This window comes from Bufo gargarizans, chromosome 4, assembly GCF_014858855.1.
Source record: "Bufo gargarizans isolate SCDJY-AF-19 chromosome 4, ASM1485885v1, whole genome shotgun sequence".
NCBI classification, from domain to species: Eukaryota; Metazoa; Chordata; class Amphibia; order Anura; family Bufonidae; genus Bufo; species Bufo gargarizans.
This window is the reverse complement of record NC_058083.1, coordinates 215,574,056-215,594,059: the sequence shown is the minus strand read 5'-3', so window position 1 is coordinate 215,594,059 and position 20,004 is coordinate 215,574,056. Positions and strand designations below refer to the sequence as shown.

The following is a 20,004-nucleotide window of genomic DNA, read 5'->3' as shown; positions in this document are numbered from 1 at the left end:
GTCCAGATTTCACAAAGAAAAAAAGGGTTCACAAATGCAATAGTACAGTAATGAAAAAAAAGAAGGTACTCATAGTATTATAGTACAGAAGATATCTTCTAGTACATAATAATCTAAGAAATCTCATACCAAGTACTTTTTAGCTGAGGAAAGGATTCATTAGCTTAAAGGGGTATTCCAGTAGGTAAAAGTTTTCCCCTATCCACAGATCAGTGGGGGGTCTTAACGCTGGGCCCAGTCCCTGTGTTCGCTGAAATGACCGGAGAGGCCGATCACACGCGTTCGGCCGCTCCATTCATTTCGATGGGAGTTTTGGAGGTAGCTGAATAGGGCGCACATCTACCTCCATAGAAATGAATGGAGTGGCTGAACGCGTGCGACCGGCCTCTCCGGGGATAGGGGTCCCCGCTATCATGATCGGTGGGGATCCCAGTGGTAGGACAACAACCAATCTGATAGTTATCCCCTATTCTGTGGATAGTGGATAACTTACCTACTGGAATACCCCTTTAATACACTGCAACCTTTACGAAGGTCAGGAGGGTCTTCACTTGCTGACGTGTTCTCGACCTCTGTTCTAAGGAGAAAGCCTATGGAAAGAGACATTCAGGTACTCTAAAACCTCGAGCACATGGCCGCATGCGGACCGAAAACAGCGCCTTACTATGTTTTTTTTAAACTGGCAGAATTTACAATCTCCCAAAAGTGAGGAATAGCAGATCCACAGCTGTCATATCAAGACCTGACAAAGTGTCCCATCCCCCGAAGACTATGGAGGGATGAAGAACAGTAAGTGGGCGGATGCCTCTGTAGCACCCATTGGGACAAAACAGGTGTCAGCGTAGGGGGGACCATAGTGTCCGACACCTGTCCCCTGTCCTGTACTTTTAATGACGTAATAAGGAAACACAGCTACAGCCTAACCGCACGGTGAAAAACGCACACTAAACCAATGCCTAATGTGCACAGGGAGCTGGACACAATAATGGATACAATCTCTTTAGCGGACCCATCCGCTGTCCTGACATGTCGCTCCTTGGTGTCGGCCGCACCTCCCGGGCCGGTTCCCCTGACCCCATAGTAAGGTATAATGGACTATGATACAGTCAGTTCAGACCGACACAGTCATGTGCATGGACCCTAAGGCCATTTCCGCACATGAACGTATTTTCTTTCCATGTCCGTTCCTTTTGCAGACTGTATGCGGAACCAGTCATTTCAATAGGTCTGCAAAAAAAAAATGTAAAAAAAATTATGGAAGTTACTCTATGTGCATTCCGTTTCCATATGTCCGTCCCACAAAAAAAATAGAACATGTCGTATTATTGTCCGCATTACGGACAAGGATAGTACTGTTCTATTAGGGGCCAGCTGTTCCGTTCCGCAAAAAACAGATTTTTTGTTGACTGCAATATACATATGGCGGTGTGCATGAGCCCTCAGTATCTGGTTATATTTTTAATCTAAAGGACAAAACCAGGGTGGAATCTACAGAGAAACAGTATAACGGAAATATATGTGCCTTTTTGAGGCTTTGGATCTTTTCCTGGTTTTGGCTCACAAATACTGGAAATTACTAACCAAATACTGACCGTGTGAAGGTTGAGTTCACACTAACGGGGAGACTTATCAAACTGGTGTAAAGTAGAACTGGCTTAGTGCCCATCGCAACCAATCAGATTCCTCCTTCCATTTTCCGAAGGAGCTGTCAAAAATAAAAGGTGGAATCTGATTGGTGTTATGGGCAACTAAGCCAGTTCTACTTTACACCAGTTTGATAAATCTCCCGCTATGTTTTTTATTATGCATTTTAAAAGGGTATTTCCAAGCTGCTGATAATAACGGCACATCCTCAGGATAGGCCAATAATATTTGATAGGTAAGGGTCCGACACCAAGCACGCCCACAAATCAGCTCTTCCCTGCAGGCTCTGGCACTGGAAAATACCTGCACAGCTCTGGTCAAAGTGTAGTGACCATGCCAGGTTACCGCAGCTCACGTCAATGGGAGATAAGCTGCATTAACGCAGCACGGCCACGACACTTGGAAAGGAGCTAGCCTCAGCACCGGCACAGCCGATTGGTTGGAGTGCACCAATCGGATATTAATGACCTATGCCGTTAACTCAGGGGTAATTCAGTGGTGTTATTCACCACTTAGGCTACTTTCACACTTGCGTTCAGAACGGATCCGTCTGCATTATATTGTAAAAAAAATTCTAAGTGTCAAAGTAGCCTCAGACGGATCCGTCCAGACTTTACATTGAAAGTCAATAGGGGACAGATCCGTTTGAAAATTAAGCCATAGTGTGTCATATTCAAACGGATCCGTCCCCATTGACTTACATTGTAAGTCTGGACGGATCCGTTTGCCTCCGCACGGCCAGGCGGACACCTGAACGCTGCAAGCAGCGTTCAGGTGTCCGCCTGCTGAGCGGAGCGGTGGCTGAACGCTGCCGGACTGATGCATTCTGAGCGGATCCGCGTCCACTCAGAATGCATTAGGGCTGGATGGAAGCGTTCGGGCCGCTTGTGAGAGCCTTTGAACGGAACTCACAAGCGGAGCCCCAAACGCTAGTGTGAAAGTAGCCTAAAAATCATCATCTGCTTAAACTGGTGTCGGCTTCTGTTCTCATAGGATTCGGGACAGATACAAAGGATTCTGTAAAATCCCCCCTCCCTTGACTTATAATGGGCCCATCTGGTTCTACACTGTGTCTTGGCATTTAAGCACCTTCAGCAGAAGGGTGCCAAGCAGTCGTGTCCAACCCTTTCGGAGATATGACGATGGCAAACACTGAGTACAAGGATTATTTTGTGGGTTTGGAAAATGTACAAGATGAATGACGTGCACCCATGGCTGCACAGTAGTCCGTTTAAATGGTATTTCAAGGGTACGTCCACATGTAAGGGTATGTTCAGTCTGAGTTTCTTAGGGAACTGGTTTCAGTGTGGATTTGGTGCCAGAAACTGGGCCAAATCTGCGCTGAAACCGCCTCCCATTTAATGGAGCTCAACTGAGAGCAAGCATGCAGCAAAATCTGCACAAATATCCACGCAGAAAATCTGCACATGATCTGCAACGTGTGCAGTTAGCCTAAGGCTGGGTTCACACCTGAGCGTTTTACAGCGCGTTCCTACGCGCTGTAAAACGCTCAACAAGGAGAAACCAATGATTCCCTATGGGAATGGTTCACACTTGGGCGTTTTACAGCGCGTACGATCGCGCTGTAAAACGCCCGACGCTCCAAAAAGTACATGAGCGACTTTTGGGGCGTTTGTGGCCATAGGACACTGTAGTGAATCACACAAACGCGCGTTTACTATTACAAAAACGCGCATAAAAATGCGCGTCTAAAACGCGCGTTTGCGCAACGCTCAAGTGTGAACCCAGCCTAAGGGGGATGATGCCACAGTGATGGCTCGTCGGTGAAAACGACACCCATGTGCAGTGTGGACAGCACAATTTTGCTGGAAATACAGCAGTTTTACTTGCAAAGGTAAGTGTCCACCATCAATCAATTAGGGGCATGGGTTTTCATCCACACACGGCCGCTGCCACATGGGACTGTATCCTAATTCTTTTACACGTCATGTTATGCCAATACAGCAAATTCAATAAATGGACATATTCATACAAAAAAATAAGTGTCCTCAAGAATTCTGAAGGTTTATATGCAGTGCTGGTATAAAAATAAAATGGTATATGAAGGTAATAGATCAGTGTTCAGTAAATTCCCAGAATACTGCCTGCCTGCCAAGATAAACTGCACAAAAAGTGCTCGCAAAGCAAGAATAAGCAATCTCTTCAAGAAGTGTTTATCTCAGCAGGCGTCTGCACCTGGTCAACGCAAGCAGGACCCACAACAGAAAGACAGGTAAGCGAGGGTCTGCAGCCGACCGAGCACCAAAACCTTCCACCAGAAACCTGACCGTTGTAAGCTCCACTCCACAGAAAGCTCCCATCGGCCAGTTACGTCACGACTATCGGTCACTTGGCCTAGGCGCAGCTCAGACCATGCGCAAAGATTGGTGCACGGGTGTTAAAAGTTACAGAACAGGGGCCTGTGACAACTTTTTACACCTTGTAGGCTGCTCCCCAACTGTCCCAAAAACCCAGATCTATTCTGATTGCCCAGGTGGCCCAAAGTGCCTTGTATTAACCTGGAATTTCCCTACCAACTACCTATAGCAGACAACTGCTCTGGGATCATTTTGAACCTAATCCACCCTTTGGGTTATTATAAGAAAGATGGGCCTGACGGGCAGTTTAGTCTCGACGCGTTTCTGCTGAAGAGTAATGTACGGCTTCATCGGGGGACCATTAGTACCCATATTAGTATAGCTAATGACTCTGTGCTAACTGGAAAGCAGCTGGTGGCTCCACAGGCTGGCAGCCTAAAACACACATTGTGCCCATTGTAAATGACCGAAGAAAGGTCTAGACTCCACTTATTTGGGTAATAGTTCCCCCACTCGCCTCTTTAGTACTCCAGAGAGGAGGAGCTGAGGAGGACAACACAAGCAGGGCTATCTCCACTGCAGTCTTGCAGAAGATCTGCACAAGGAACAGCTAATCATTGAGGCTAATCCATGGCTTTTCCACCGAAAATAATTTGGTAGATATAGTAGATATTGGTGCAGATTCCACACTGAAATTCATGTCATATCTACTTACCGTGATAAACGAGCGTCCACAGAGAAGTAACCAGTGATGACCACCAGCCTCTCTAATCACAGGGAATAATGGAAACTATCCAAAAGTGAAATGAAGCTCCTTTAGGACAACGTCCACCCTTGAGTAAGACAATGATTTATATGGCTACCTATCCGGCTGGTCCGATAGAAACAGTTTGCTATGAACCTGGTACAAGAGTGACCATTATTTGACTATTTTAGGGCAGGTTCACACATGCAGTCTTTTATGCAGTGTGTGGTCTTTTAGTTTTGAAGTCATTTTCTCTCCTTTTGGATCTACTCCAGCTTGTGAAGAACGTACTCTAGCAGGGTGATTTGCTTTGATCAAGTGTACTTAGTTCTTTTAGAAATATCATACCGTCACTGTGCAAATAAAGGTCCCGGCTGCTCTTGTACGACTTGCGCAAACATTGGAGACAAGCGGTCTCTATGTTAAATGTTGGCGGTCGGGTGTTTTATTCAAGTGGCCGCTTAATCGGCTGCCTCCACTTCTGCGCCGAACAATAGCTAAACATGGCCAGCGTGTGCACAGATACAGGAGATCCTGCTGCTTGCATCCGCGCATGTGCTGAACATGCTGAGCTACTGTTCAGTGCCTGGGCAGAAGCGCAGACAGCGGTCATGTGGACAAACCATGTGACTGAGGAGACCATCGGACTCTGATGTTTATACAGTGCTCAAAAAGAGCAGCCAGGGAGCTTTATTCGCACTATTTGATAGTCTATTCTCAAACTGTGCACATCCGTCTAAACTGCTGACAGACTATGCTTTATACTGCCGCATAAAAGATGCAATCTCCCAACAAATAAGCTCATGCACACGACCGTATCAGGTTTGTGGTCCGCAAATCACGGATTCTGGCCGTGTGCATTACAATGTTTTTTACTCCTGTAGAAATCTCCTATCCTTGTTCGCAAAAATGGACAAGAATAGGACATGTTCTATCTTTTTTGCGGAGCTGCGGAACAGACATATGGATGCAGACAGCACATGGTGCGCTATCCGCATCTTTTTAGGCCTCATTGAAATAAATGGTCCTGTATCCGTCCAGCATAAAATACGGATCAGATGTGGACCAAACATACGGTCGTGTACACATGAGGCCTAATCAGGAGTATGTTCACACATGGCAATGATTGTACGAATGTTCAATCACTGGACTGTGTAAAAGGACCTTAATGGGTTGTTCACCTTCGGTGGGCCTATCTGGAAAACCCCCTACGTCACAGGACATGCAGAGGGAAGCATACTTACCTGCTCCCTGCCACCGCCTTGCTCTGCGTGTCAACATCTGGTTAGACAGCAGGTCACATGTCTGCTGCAGCAGTGACATGTACCCCATTCGTCACATGACCCAATGACATGACACACGTCACTACTGTGCCCAGTCATTGGTTGCGGCGGCCATGTGACCCAAGTCTAACCGGATGTTGACATGTGGAGAATGAAGCAGTGGTGGTAAGGGACCGAAGGAGCAGGAAAAGCCCCCCAAAGGTGATCAATCATGTTAAGGAGGCTATACAGGATTTTGATATTGATGGTCTACCTTCAGGATAGGCAATTGAAATTAGATTGGTGGGGGTCTAGCACCTGCACCAGACGTTACTTTGCACATCTGACTCAGAACCTACACTGCTCCATTCATTATGTAGTGGACTCACTTCAATGTGGGGAGAGCGGCAGTAACCAGCCCAGTCCACTACACAATGGACAGTCCCACCACTGGAGATACTCCAGAACAGCTGATCGGAGGTGGTGATGCAGGGTGTCAGACGCCCATTGTTTAGAAATGAATAGCCTATGCCGAGGATAGGCCAGCAATACCAAAATTCGGGACTAAGTAGCCAAGTAACCCTGGTCTACATCATGTACTAAATACTTTTTTGTTTTTTTTACTTCCCAGGTCTCCTTTAATGGTTACAAGTTGGGTGTGAGAAGTGTAAAGGATTCCTTTTCTATCTCCCATGGAAGGAGTCTCACATCTGCAGTCATCCCCTCGGCCTGGAATCTTCAAATGGTCTGGCACCGCTTGAAGGGTGTGTGGGGAGGGAGGGGGGCATGTTAAAAGACCAAGAGCCGCCTCAAATTCCTGCCTGCTTGTGACTGCTTCCATGTGCCCAACTCTGCACACCGAAATTACAGGAATCGAAAGGGATTTAAAACAACCCTCATACATTTACCTTACTGAAAAATACTTCTGTGTCTTGTCCTGTATTAGGTCTACAAATGAGGCTAAAGCCACTCACTATATGTAAAGTACTTAGTAGGGAGAAAATATAGGAATTGTACCAAATACAGGAGAAAACACATGACAGCCCATGTAACATTTACTTCTACATAGACATCTAGAATACATAGCAAAGTACCTGCTGGAGCTCAGAACTTCTCCATTAGATCCACAGACTTGCATAACAAAAGTGAAAAACTCAATGCAGGCTTTACAACACATCACGGTAAATATCTCAATACACAATGGTCCCTCAAGATACAATGACCTCAGGATTATGGATGGGCGAACTTCCGTTTTCAAGTTCTGCGTACAAGGTTCGGGATATCTAAGAATTCTGTTATGGATTCCGCTACCACGCACCATAAGTTATGGTCCGTGACAAGCAGAAACCATAACTGAATTCTTAGATATCCCAAACCAAGTAGCCAAACTTGAACACACAAGTTCGCTCAACACTACTCAAGATACAATATTGTCAACATAAAATGGCTTTTTCTGGGACTCAATGTAAAAGGTCTCAGACTTGGATCCAACCAACATGGCCAGTTGATAGCTGGCAATGTTGGTTGGTTGGTTCAGAGTCCGAGACATTGTACATCGAGTCCTAGAAATGGCCATTGTATGTTGAAAATATAGGTATCCTGAGGCCATTGTATATGAAGGACCATAGTATGTTTTTTAACAGTATGGTGCGGTACTACATGTTCTGTGCAGACCTCCATCTGCACCAGGATGAACCTCTCCTTTGGATGCCAGATGAGGACGGCTCCATGTCATTTTTCTGGTAGACCGTGTGCTGTACAGGACCCTGAAGAAGCTCCTGTCCTCACATAGAAAGTGATGGCATCACCTCCAGAATCTATTTTTCACTGTTATATGGAAAGGTGTGTCTTCGTTATCTGCTTATTTTATTTAAATGTTATTTTTCTCTTATTTTGGGGCTTTGAAACCAATTACTAGTTTTCCATACAGTCATGGTCCCAAGTTAAAATGATTTCAACTTACAATAGTCGCCTTGTAACTTGGGGGACCACTGTATTTTACAAAGTGACTTCCACAACTCTACAATATTACAGAATTCAGATTCACTGCAATCCCAAATTGTACCTGTCCGTTGCTTTTATTGAACAATATGATAGAGGATGGTGAGAACAAGGGGATTTACAGGTTAAACATTTACAAAACTGGTTTCTAAATCCCTTTTTTACTTTGTATATGTGACATTTACAAGGATTTCAGCCTAAGGCCTCACGCACACAAACATATTTTGTTTCCGTGTCCGATCCGTTTTTTTTTGTTTTTGCGGATAGTATGTGGCCCCATACATTTCAATGGATCCGCGAAAAATGCGGACAACACACCGTATGCTATCCGTATGTCAATTCCGTAGCCCCGCAAAAAAAAACAAAAAACGAACACGTCCTATTCTTGTCCGTTTTAGGCATTGTAAGGCTACTTTCACACCTTCGTTAGGTGCAGATCCGTCTGGTATCTGCACAGACGGATCCACACCTATAAATGCAAACTATGGTATCCGTTTAGTATGGATCCGTCTGCATACACAGACTTTTTTTTTAACTAAGTGTAAGTCAAACAGATCCGTCCTGACTTACATTGAAAGTCAATGGGGGACGGATCCGTTTACAAATGCACCAATATTGTGTCAATGTAGACAGATCCGTCCCCATTCACTTACATTGTAAGTCAGGACGGATCCGTTTGGCTCCGCATCGCCAGGCGGACATCAAAACTCTGCAAGCAGCGTTTTTGTGTCCGCCTCCAGAGCGGAATGGAGCCAAACTGATGCATTCTGAACAGATCCTTATCCATTCAGAATGCATTGGGGCTAAACTGATCATTTGGGGCCGCTTGTGAGAGCCCTGAAACAGATCTCACAGGCGGACCCTAAAACGGCAGTGTGAAAGTAGCCTTACAATGGATCCGCCCAAAACAAACAACTATGGCATCGTTTTTTTTTGCAGATCCGCAATTTGCGGACCGCAAAATACATACGGTCGTGTGCATGTAGCCTAAGGCCTCTTGCACATGACCGTGGTTTGGTTCCGCATCTGAGCTACATTTTTTGCCGCTCGGGTGTGGACCCATTAACTTCAATGGGGTCGCAAAAGATGCGTGGTCCGCATAAATGATAGATAAAGTCCTATTCTTGTCCCTTTTTCCGGAAAAGAATAGGCATTTCTATAATGAGCTGTCTGTTCCGCTCTGCAAATTGCGGAAGGCACATGCGTGGCATACGTGCTTTGCGGATCTGCAAAACACGGCACGTTCGCGTGCAAGAGGCCTAAATGTACATTGGAAAAATGTGACTGCTTGAAACTGGGGATGGCAGAACTTCTGCTCCTGCTCTGAAAGCAGCAATGCAGCTTTGAAACAAGGCAGCCATGTCCGACGGTCTGGGTACTAGTGATGCGCTGCCCAATAACCACAGTCTTTTCAATGGGGGTGTCAGGAATATCAATTCAGCTTATCTGAGTCTTCAGCTCATGGCAGAATCGCCAGCGAACTAGAAAGGGCAAGGAAGTTTGGAGGGACAACTTGTCATTTTCTGTAATTTGCTGTAGCATGATCCAGATTTATCCCAATAACCAAAAGGCTTAGAATTAGGGATCGACCGATATTGATTTTTTAGGGCCGATACCGATAATTTGTGAACTTTCAGGCAGATAGCCGATAATTTATACCGATATTCTGGGAATTTTCATTAAAAAAAAATTCCCACAAATCTGCTGAAAATTAATGTTTATTGTTCATGTGTATATTTAATATTTTGGTGTTTTTATTATTTTTTTGGTAACTTTTTTTTTAACTAACTTTTAGCCCCCTTAGGGACTAGAACCCTTGTCCTATTCACCCTGATAGAGATCTATCAGGGTGAATAGGAGCTCACACTGTCCCTGCTGCTCTGTGCTTTGTGCACACAGCAGCATGGAGCTTATCATGGCAGCCAGGGCTTCAATAGCGTCCTGGCTGCCAAGGTAACCGATCGGAGCCCCAGCATTACACTGCTGGGGCTCCGATCGGAGGAGCAAGGGAGAGGGAATCCTGTGGGGGGGCGCACTGCGACTGGGGTGGGGGGGCCCTATGTGCCACCACTCGGGGGGGGCGCACTGCGCCACCAATGTCTGATACTAGGGGGCTTGGGGGGGGGGGGGGGCGCACTGCGCCACCAATGAAGCTTAATCCCACATTTATTCATATACAGGAGGCGGGAGCTGGCTGCAGGATCACATAGCCGGCTCCCGACCTCTATGAGCAGTAGCTGCGATCCGCGGCACCTGAGGAGTTAACTACCGCAGATCGCAGCTACAGCTCATAGAGGTCGGGAGCCGGCTATGTGATCCTGCAGCTCCCGCCTCCTGTATATGAATGAATGATAGATTAATCTTCATTGGTGGAGCAGTGGCCATAGCTCCTCCCCTCCTCCTGTCCCCTGTCCTTACATTGGCGGCAGCAGCACAGGGGGAGGAGACACTGCTTCCTTCTCCCCTGTGCTGCTGAGGGGAACACGGAGAGCGCTGTCAGCAGCGCGATCTGTGTTCCCCATACACTATCGGAATATCGGCAAAATAGATGCCGATGGTGTTCAAAATCCTGAATATCGGCCGATAATATCGGTAAATCCGATAATCGGTCGATCCCTACTTTTTTTTTTTACTGATCACCCATCCTCTGGATAGATCCTCAGTATCTGATCGGTGGGCTCCTGTGGGCACTACTACCTTCTTGCAGCTTACCAAGCAGTGCCGTACATTGTATAATGACTGTGCTTGGCATGGCACTCAGCCCCATTCCCTTGCATGAACATGTTGTCACTAACCTAGGAAAAGCCAAGCGAAGGCCGCGGCGCTCATAGGAGCACCAATGCCTTCTCAAACAGCTGATCAGTGGGGGTCCCGGGTGTCAGACCTCCACCAATCAGATACTGAGCTGCTGCCCTCCCATACTGATGGAACTGTTACTTCCATCAGTAAAAATTCTGAAAAACACTTTAAAATTTGTAATTATCTATCAAAGGGCCTATCCCAAATATTTTGATGCCAAAATCAGGAGTGGATCATTACAGGTGAGAAAGTATTAGGCTAGTTTGACACGAGCGAGTTCCACACATTGGACTCGCACCTTGTGTCAGGAAGAGCACCCATCCTGAGCTTCCAGCACTTATGGGGGTCGCATAGCATTATAGTGATTTATGATACTATGTAACCCTTACAGTTCTGACATACTGCTGTGTGCCTCCGCCAGACCTTTCTCTAACGGGATCATGCTGACATAAAGCTGTCAGGGACAAGCCTGTGTGAAACAGCCCTTAAGCGCAGGCACTGCTTCTCCACTTTTTTCAATCCACTCCTCGTTTTGGCTTCAAAAACAGCATTAAAAAAATCTGAGCGTGAGGCAGCACCCTAAGGGTACATTCACACGACCGTATAATTTTATCCACATCCGTTCTGCATTTTGCGGAATAGATGCGGATCCATTCATTTCTATAGGTGAATAAAATATGCGGACAACGTTCAGTATGTTGTCCGCATCCGTGTTTCCACATTTCTAGTCCGCAAAACACGGACACCGGCAATGTGGGTTTTGCATTTTGCGGACCGCACATCACCGCAACTGCAGACAAGAATAGGGCATGTTCTATTTTTGTGCGGATCCGGAAGTGCAGATGTGGACAGCACATTCCGGCCCCATTGAAAATGAATAGGTCTGCACCTGTTCCGCAAAATTGCGGAACGATGTGGACCCATTTAGAAGACGTGTGAATGGACCCTTGTTTTTATTTTTTTCCTTCCATTTTTTGCAGACAGTAAAAAACGGAAGGCATACAGAACACAAACGGAAGTCATTTGTCCGCAAAATCCGAACACGGTTCTGTTATTTGCGGACTGCAAAACGGAAAGGATTGTGAATTTATCCTTATCTGGAGGGCTTTCTTTCCTTTCTATGGGAGGGCAGCAGCTCATCAAACGCCTGAATCTCCCAGGAAGCTCTGAAATTAGTTCCTGTTAACCCCTCCCATGCACAAAATAATCCCTCACATATAAAACCAAAGACACATATGGTATAACACGCTCCTGAAATTCCCATTTCCACTGTCTAGAGCAGCAACCTTTGGCTGTTGTGAAACTACAACTCCCAGCATGCACACTGGCTTGGCTGTTTTTTACTCCTATAGAGGTAAAAGGAGGATTCTGGAAGTAGTAGTTTCAGAACAGCTGGAGTGCCAGAGGTCTAGAGAGAACTACAGCTACATATTCCTAAGGATGTATGAATGAAGGTGTCTGGGCGGCTTCACAATGAGACTACTAGGTCAGAAGGGAGCATGGATGTTACTGAGCATGTCAGACCAGCTGTATGCAGGAGAAGGTGGACCATAGTACGGACAGTAGGGGGCGCCACCAGAAAGGAAAATGTACATAAAAAACTAGTAATGTGTTTACTAAATGTTTATTGCAAAAATACTTCATTTGAAATGCTGTAGTCATGGAATAACCCCTTTACTAGTTTTATGTCTAGCAGCACTGACAACTAGAGCAGGGTTACCGCCAACTGCTTTAACAGATCGTAGACCTACAGAAGAAGAAAAAAACTCTAGCTTTAAAAGTAATGTATCCAAGTATGATGTGCTATACTACTACATACCATCCGCAACACTGCATCTGCTTCTTGCAGGCGATCTGAGAGTTCGGTTATAACCGCAATACCCCTTTAATATAAAGAGAGAGTGGAGATCCCTCTCATGGACCAAAGTAGTGCACGTCTCCATGATTATTCCACGGACCGGATGTCAGTGGAAAACCACTGACGTGTAAGCAAACACATTCCAACCCATGAATGCGTGTGCTGTCCAGGGAGAACATTCAGTCAAGGGTAACATCAGTGGGTGTACATGTCATTGTGAAACATTAAAGGGGTACTCCTCACAGGGGGTCTGGAGATAGCAGGGCGATGTACTTCGCCATCTCCGGAGCTCTTATAGAAATAAATGGAGCGGTGGTCTATCGATTTATTGGGGGATCCACAGGGTAAGGGGACCAAGCGGTAGGGCCCCCACCTTTCTGATAGTTCGGTTATAACCGCAATACCCCTTTAATATAAAGGGAGTGGAGGCTCAGAATAACCAGAGGCCACGTATCTCCACCATACTCCTGCATCTCTTTGCCGCACTGACAGCTTTCATGTAAACTGTTACTTCCACAGTTAACCAACATTATATCCGACCCCAGAGTGGGTGAACGGCTGTGGTGATCTTACTTACCTGGACCCTGCTGCTGGCTTCAGTCTTTATCGCTCCCCTGCGTGCTATCCTCATCCTGTTGATGGGGCTGGGGGGGGGGGGGGGGGGGGGACACGTGACCGCTGCAGCCAATCGCTCACAGCAGTGGTGACCTTCTCCCCTGGAGTCACGTGAACCATTGTTAATATCAGCGCACCAAGGAGATAGAGACCAAACCCAGAGGCGGGGACCAGGTTAGTATGACCACCACCACGGCTCAGACACTCTGGGAGGTCTCATATCATGTAGGTTAATTCTACAAGACCCTGGTGTCAGGGGCGACAGAACAGAAGTGCTTGTATACCTACCAGACACGTCAGCCTGAACCAGCTTTCAGTGTGGTTAGTAGAATGGCAAGTAGTAGGGAGTTAGGCCCTGTTCACATTTCTGTGTCCATTTGATGTCTGGGGAAAATCCATGGATTGTTTTATCTGTGAAGATGTCCATGAAGGATAAACATTTGGACTTCAATGAGCCCATCTGCGTTATGAGATCCGGCAGAGGAAGAGCCTGTTGGAGTTCCCAGTATATGGAATAACCGGATAGTGCCGGGAACCACTGGATCCCTATTGACTACAAAAGGGATCGGTCAGGGATACGGCTGCTTTCTGGCATAATGCCAGCTTTCAGCCAGACAAAAAGGTCGAACAAGCAAGACTGTTCATGTAATAAATAGGGATCTGGCGGTTCGGGGATCTGTTGCTCGACCGTAACAGCCTCTCACATTTCACAAAAAGCAGATGTACACGCCGTCTTAACAAACTGAAAATCTGCAACAAAAACAGCCTTAGTGTGAAGCCCGTGCTGTGGACCGCAAATTGCAGTCCGCAATGCACAGGCACCATACGTGGGGCAGGCGCATGGAGATCACTTGAATGGGTCCGCCATCCTTCCATTCCGCAAAAAGATAGAACTTGCTCTATCTTTTTGCGGGCAGAAACACAGAACGGAACCCCAGAAAGCACTCTGTAGTGCTCCTGTAGTGTTCCATTCCACACCGTTCCGCATATCCGGATTTGCGGTCCCATTGAAATGAATGGGTCCGCATCCGTGATGCGGAACGGCGCCCATGTATTGTGGATCCGCGGTTTTCTGTCCGGCATGGGATACAGAGCAAAACAGATCCGGCATGACCCACAATGCAAGTCAATGGTGTCAGACACAATAGAAAATGGTTCCGTCCCCCAGTGACTTACAATGGTCTTAATGCTGGATTCGTCTTGGCTATGTGAAAGATAATACAACCGGATTCATTCATAACGGATGCAGACGGTTGTGCTATCAATTACGGAAGCGTTTGTGGTGATCCCTGCCGGATCAGGCAAAAACGCAAGTGTGAAAGTAGCCTGTCTTATGCAATATTAGATGTTTTTAAAGTATTCAATAGCAAAAATATATTTCATAAATGTTTTAAACTTTGTTTTTTACGTCTTCAAGCAAATGACAGAAGCCTTCTACATCGATGATAAGGACCAGCACTACGACCGCGGTGAACGGGGCTTTACAAGAACCCCATTAATATGCAGGGATGGTACGCTACAGATTTTCGAATTCATCTGTTCAGGGAACTTTGCCACCAATTTCACACACTGACAGACAACGGGAGACATCTGCACAGAAAATGCAGGTTTTGCCACAGATTTTAGGTCCATTTCTGCTGAATAAATCATAATATTACTTAAATATTATAGCCAAACGTGTCGACATCATTGACAAACACATCGCGCTAATGAAATGTGTGGTGTCACAATAAAACCACTGCTAACATGACTAATATCCCTTCTCCTATTGTACGCTTGTAAGTGACAGCATCATGTGCCAGTAACGCTCTAATCCTCGTCCCCAGAGCCACCTACAGCCCTGGACCTGCTCCCAGGAGTTACAGGCGGAGGACAGACTGCTGCTTTTGAACTTCACTACAAACCCAAACCAGTAAAAAAAAAAAAAAAAATACATAATCTAATCCTATATCTGGAAGGCAAGAGGTTAACCGGTGAAAGCAGCACTATAAACGCAAATCACCCTTTTACATCGCAAAACGAAAGAATGATGGAAACTTGATCCAAAAGCGCTCTGAAATCTAACGCAAGGCGAGCATCCCTTCCCCGGGCGATTGTTTCTTTACATTTGACACGAGATCAGGTTTACGCTCCTTCAATGGGGATAGGAGAAGCCTTCATGTTACATTGTTGCAAGCGACACCATAAGCGCAGCGATACGTCACGCTGTCAGGTATTACTTCCAAACAAGTCAGCAACAACATAGCAAAGTGATGTAGTATCCCAACCCCACAAAAGGCACAGGGCTATAGAGCCGTCAATGGCGCCATTTACATTTGCCAGGAAGGCTCGGTCCCGCTTTTCTGGACTCTGCTTCTGTAGCTCTGCTCTATCTCCGGGAGACAAAGGGCCTGGGCAGAGCTTCAAGGAGGTATGGAAGAAGCAAACAGTCCCAGAGCCGAGCCATTGTATTCAGGGATGCCGGGGCTCATTCCTGTCCACAGCCGATGACATCACTCCGGCTATGTAATATCAGGCACTGTCTGCCCGCAGCATCAAAGCAATGTTATCATACCCCGATTCCCCAGAACAATGACTCCCGGCCTGGACTCAGTCTCTGTCCTGCACATCACAGGACTTGAAATAAGAATTGCATGCGTATTCATTAGGATTCCCATGGACGCCAAAAAGAGTGGACAAGGGCTTTTTACTAATAGGAAATACCATGTTTGATGACATTAAGCCCATCTGACTGGGCACATTCATGGCTTGTAGAGAAATTCTGAAGACCGAAGCCCAAACGTAACCTTTACCAAACAGTCATCTATTATAACGGTACACGATAAAACGGAAATGTATTATACGGCTTAAAGTCTATTTATATGGCGCAATAACAACTAAGCGTCCATATACAGGTCTGTATACGTGTGGAGTTACCAGGACGCCAGCGACTTCATCTACGATAGAATAAACGGAAATGTAATATACAGCTTAATGTCCATTTCTATGAAGAGATACCCCGCTAACCGTCCTTATACAGGTCTGTAAACATGTGGAGTTACCAGATATTTCATCTATTATAAGGTGGGTTCACATCACATTTCTGCTATTCGCTTGACTTATACATTGAAAAAAATAAAAATAAGATACATTAACATTTTTATTTTTTTTACAATGGAACTCTATGGTGATGGATGCCACTCTGACATCAGTCTGAAGCTTCTGTAATGTATACGTTTTTTGTATACGCTAAACGGATGGCAAAAACAAGATGTGAAGTGAACCCAGCCATAATGGTACACGATATAACAGAAATGTAATATATAGCTTAATGTCCATTTATAAGAAGCGATCACCACTAACCGTCCATATAAAGGTCTGTATACGTGTGGCGTTACCAGGACGCCAGCTATTTTATCTATGGTAGCGGTACGTAGTATAACGTAAATGTAATATATAGCTTAATCTCCATTTCTATGGTGCGACCACCAACCGTCCTTATACAGGGTACCAACTATTTTATCTATGGTAGCGGTACGTAGTATAATGTAAATGTAATATATAGTTTAATGTCCATTTCTATGGCGCGACCACTAACCGTCCATATACAGGTCTGTATACGTGTGGCGTTAGCAGGACGCCAGCTATTTTATCTATGGTAGCGGTATGCGATATAACGTAAATGTAATATATAGCCTAATGTCCATTTCTGTGGGGCGACCACCAACCGTCCATATACAGGGTACCAGCTATTTGATCTATGATAGCGGTATGGGATATTTTCGGTAATTTCCGCCGCGGATTACTATACCATCTACTATCCCCTAGGTGGGATATCACAGAGATTTGTATGAGACCAGTCCACAGGGTACATTATGTGACAGGGGGGATAAGGCAGCAGCCCCTCCGAGCGCAGGACACTCACCCAAAATCATCGTCCATAGACTTGAAGAAGAACTTGTAGTTGGGTTTGTTGAGCACCCCCTTGAAGTCTCCCAGGGTCACCCGATCAGATGGCACCGGCAGCTTGACTAGATACGGGGTCTCCTGCTCATCCAGATGGTAAATAACCTTGGTCTCCCCCATGATGATCCAGCCGGGGTGAGAGGAGCACGGAAGGAGAGCACTTTATCCAGGGGAGAGAAGGGGCCCAGCCCCAAGAGCTGTCATGCAAGGGAGGCCATAGGAAGAACGCGCACACAATATAGCAGAGGGGAGATGTCAGTAGTCTGCGGTACGCGAGAGTCAGGCCGGCAGTGAGGGGGTGGGGGGCACTAATAAACACTTTGGTGTGTGGCCTGTCAGCCCTTGCCCCAAACTGAGCTGTCCAGGCTAGCTCCTCCGACAACAACACGCGTCCGTTACGCCCCGAGGACGTTCACGCTCCCCGTACGGGCACGCAGGCCTACGCTCACTCTCTCGGCGCCAGTTCCTGGCCGGTTTCTCGGTCTGTTTCTGTCACTCGGTGTCCGTCTCCTGAAATCTGAGCATGCGTAAAAAATTCTAGCCCCAGCTGCTTCCTGCGCATGCGCCGCAGATGCGAGCTGGAAACGTCAGCCACGCCCCTTATCATGTGACCCACTGTAGCGCCGGATATCCGCCCTTAAGCTGATTACTGGAAGGATCTATAGTCCTGGAATGTATGGGCTCTGTGGTAGTTGTGGTAAAGCGGTGGACTTGTTGCAGAGCGGGCGTAGAAATTTACAAGAGAGCATGTAGACACAGTGTGATTTGTTAGCGATATAGGGAAATCCTGCGTGAAGTAGATCTTCAGGGCACACTTGGCTGCTTTCTATAAGCCCCACCCACCTATACAGGCCACGCCCCCATATGAACAGCCACATTGCTTCCACAACACCATAAAAAAAAAAAGTGCCCCTAATACAGTGTCAGCCTAGTGCAGGCATGGGGGGAGATGGATGAAGCCCCTGGGCCAGAGTGCTGCCTCCCTTTTTTTGCAAGCTTCATTTTGCGCGCACACACACAAAAAAAGGTTTTGTCCTCTAATACCACAATGTGTGACGGAGACACATTACAATTTATGCCAGAAACTGTGGTACACTATACCTGAAATCCGCTCCGACCTGGTATAGATCTCAGCTCTGGCACACCGGTGGCCCAAGATGTGCACCTCTCATCTGATGCCAGAGCGGTGTATAAATCACTGGTCTGACGAAACAGCCCCCAAAGTTTTGTTTACTGCAGAGCGAGCCATATGCATTGGGCTACTTTCACACCAGCGTTTTCTGCTGGATCTGTCGTGGATCAGCAAAAACGCTTCCGTTCTGATAATACAACCATCTGCATCAGTAATGAACGGATCCGGTTGTATTATCTGTACCATAGCCAAGACTATTGTGTCTCAGAAAACAGATCCGTTCCCATTGACTTACATTGTGCGTCAGGGGTCCGACTCCCCTACCTTCCTGAGGATAGGTCATCAATATGAGAAACCAGACAACCCCTTTAAAGAGGGCCCTTCACCGGTCCCGACATTATCATATAACTAGCTGGCTGTGTAGGGCATAGTTAAAGGGAACCTGTCACCTGGAGTTTGGGTATAGAGCTGAGAACATGGGTTACAAGATGGCCACTAGCACATCCGCAATATCCAGTCCCCATAGCTCTGTGTGCTTTTATTGTGGAAAAAAACGATTTGATACATATGCAAATTAACATAAAAGAGTCATATCTTACTTGTGTGACCAGAGAAGATTCATATTTTCAAGCTCTGACTCATCTCAGGTTAATTTGCATATGTATCAAATCGGGTTTTATACACAATAAAAGCACACGGAGCTATGGGGACTGGGTATTGCAGATGTGCTAGCGGCCATCTAGCAGCCCATGTCCTCAGCTCTATACACAAAATCCAGGTGACAGGCTCCCTTTAGGTCATGTTACAGCACTTACTACAGGGTGAGCCATTTATATGGATACGCCTTAATAAAATGCAGGAGAAATGCTAGCACAGGCTTCCAGTATCCGTAGTTTCAGGTGCTGTGAAGATACGATATATGCTGCACCTGAAACTACGGATACTGGAAGCCTGTGCTACATATGGTGTGACGATACGAGATGTGCAGCACCTGAAACTACGGAGACTGGAAGCCTGTGCTACATATGGTGTGAAGATACGAGATGTGCAGCACCTGAAACTACGGATACTGGAAGCCTGTGCTACATATGGTGTGACGATACGAGATGTGCAGCACCTGAAACTACAGATACTGGAAGCCTGTGCTACATATGGTGTGAAGATACGATATATGCAGCACCTGAAACTACGGAGACTGGAAGCCTGTGCTACATATGGTGTGAAGATACGAGATGTGCAGCACCTGAAACTACGGATACTGGAAGCCTGTGCTACATATGGTGTGAAGATACGAGATGTGCAGCACCTGAAACTACAGATACTGGAAGCCTGTGCTACATATGGTGTGAAGATACGATATATGCAGCACCTGAAACTACGGATACTGGAAGCCTGTGCTACATATGGTGTGAAGATACGAGATGTGCAGCACCTGAAACTACAGATACTGGAAGCCTGTGCTACATATGGTGTGAAGATACGATATATGCAGCACCTGAAACTACGGAGACTGGAAGCCTGTGCTACATATGGTGTGAAGATACGAGATGTGCAGCACCTGAAACTACAGATACTGGAAGCCTGTGCTACATATGGTGTGAAGATACGATATATGCAGCACCTGAAACTACGGATACTGGAAGCCTGTGCTACATATGGTGTGAAGATACGAGATGTGCAGCACC

The 20,004-nt window shown here is 46.3% G+C and overlaps 1 protein-coding gene across 5 annotated transcripts in view; it reads right to left on the bottom strand.

Moving 5' to 3' along the window:
* Positions 1-17,746, bottom strand: part of DVL3 (dishevelled segment polarity protein 3) — a 71,183-nt gene extending 53,437 nt beyond the window's left edge. For all 5 annotated transcript variants that reach the window (XM_044289226.1, XM_044289222.1, XM_044289223.1 and 2 more), the window contains exon 1: positions 17,147-17,746. In XM_044289226.1, coding sequence (XP_044145161.1) covers positions 17,147-17,307 — 161 coding nt within the window. In that variant the 5' untranslated portion in view covers positions 17,308-17,746. The remainder of the gene's footprint in view (positions 1-17,146) is intronic.
* Positions 17,747-20,004: the final 2,258 nt, after the last annotated feature.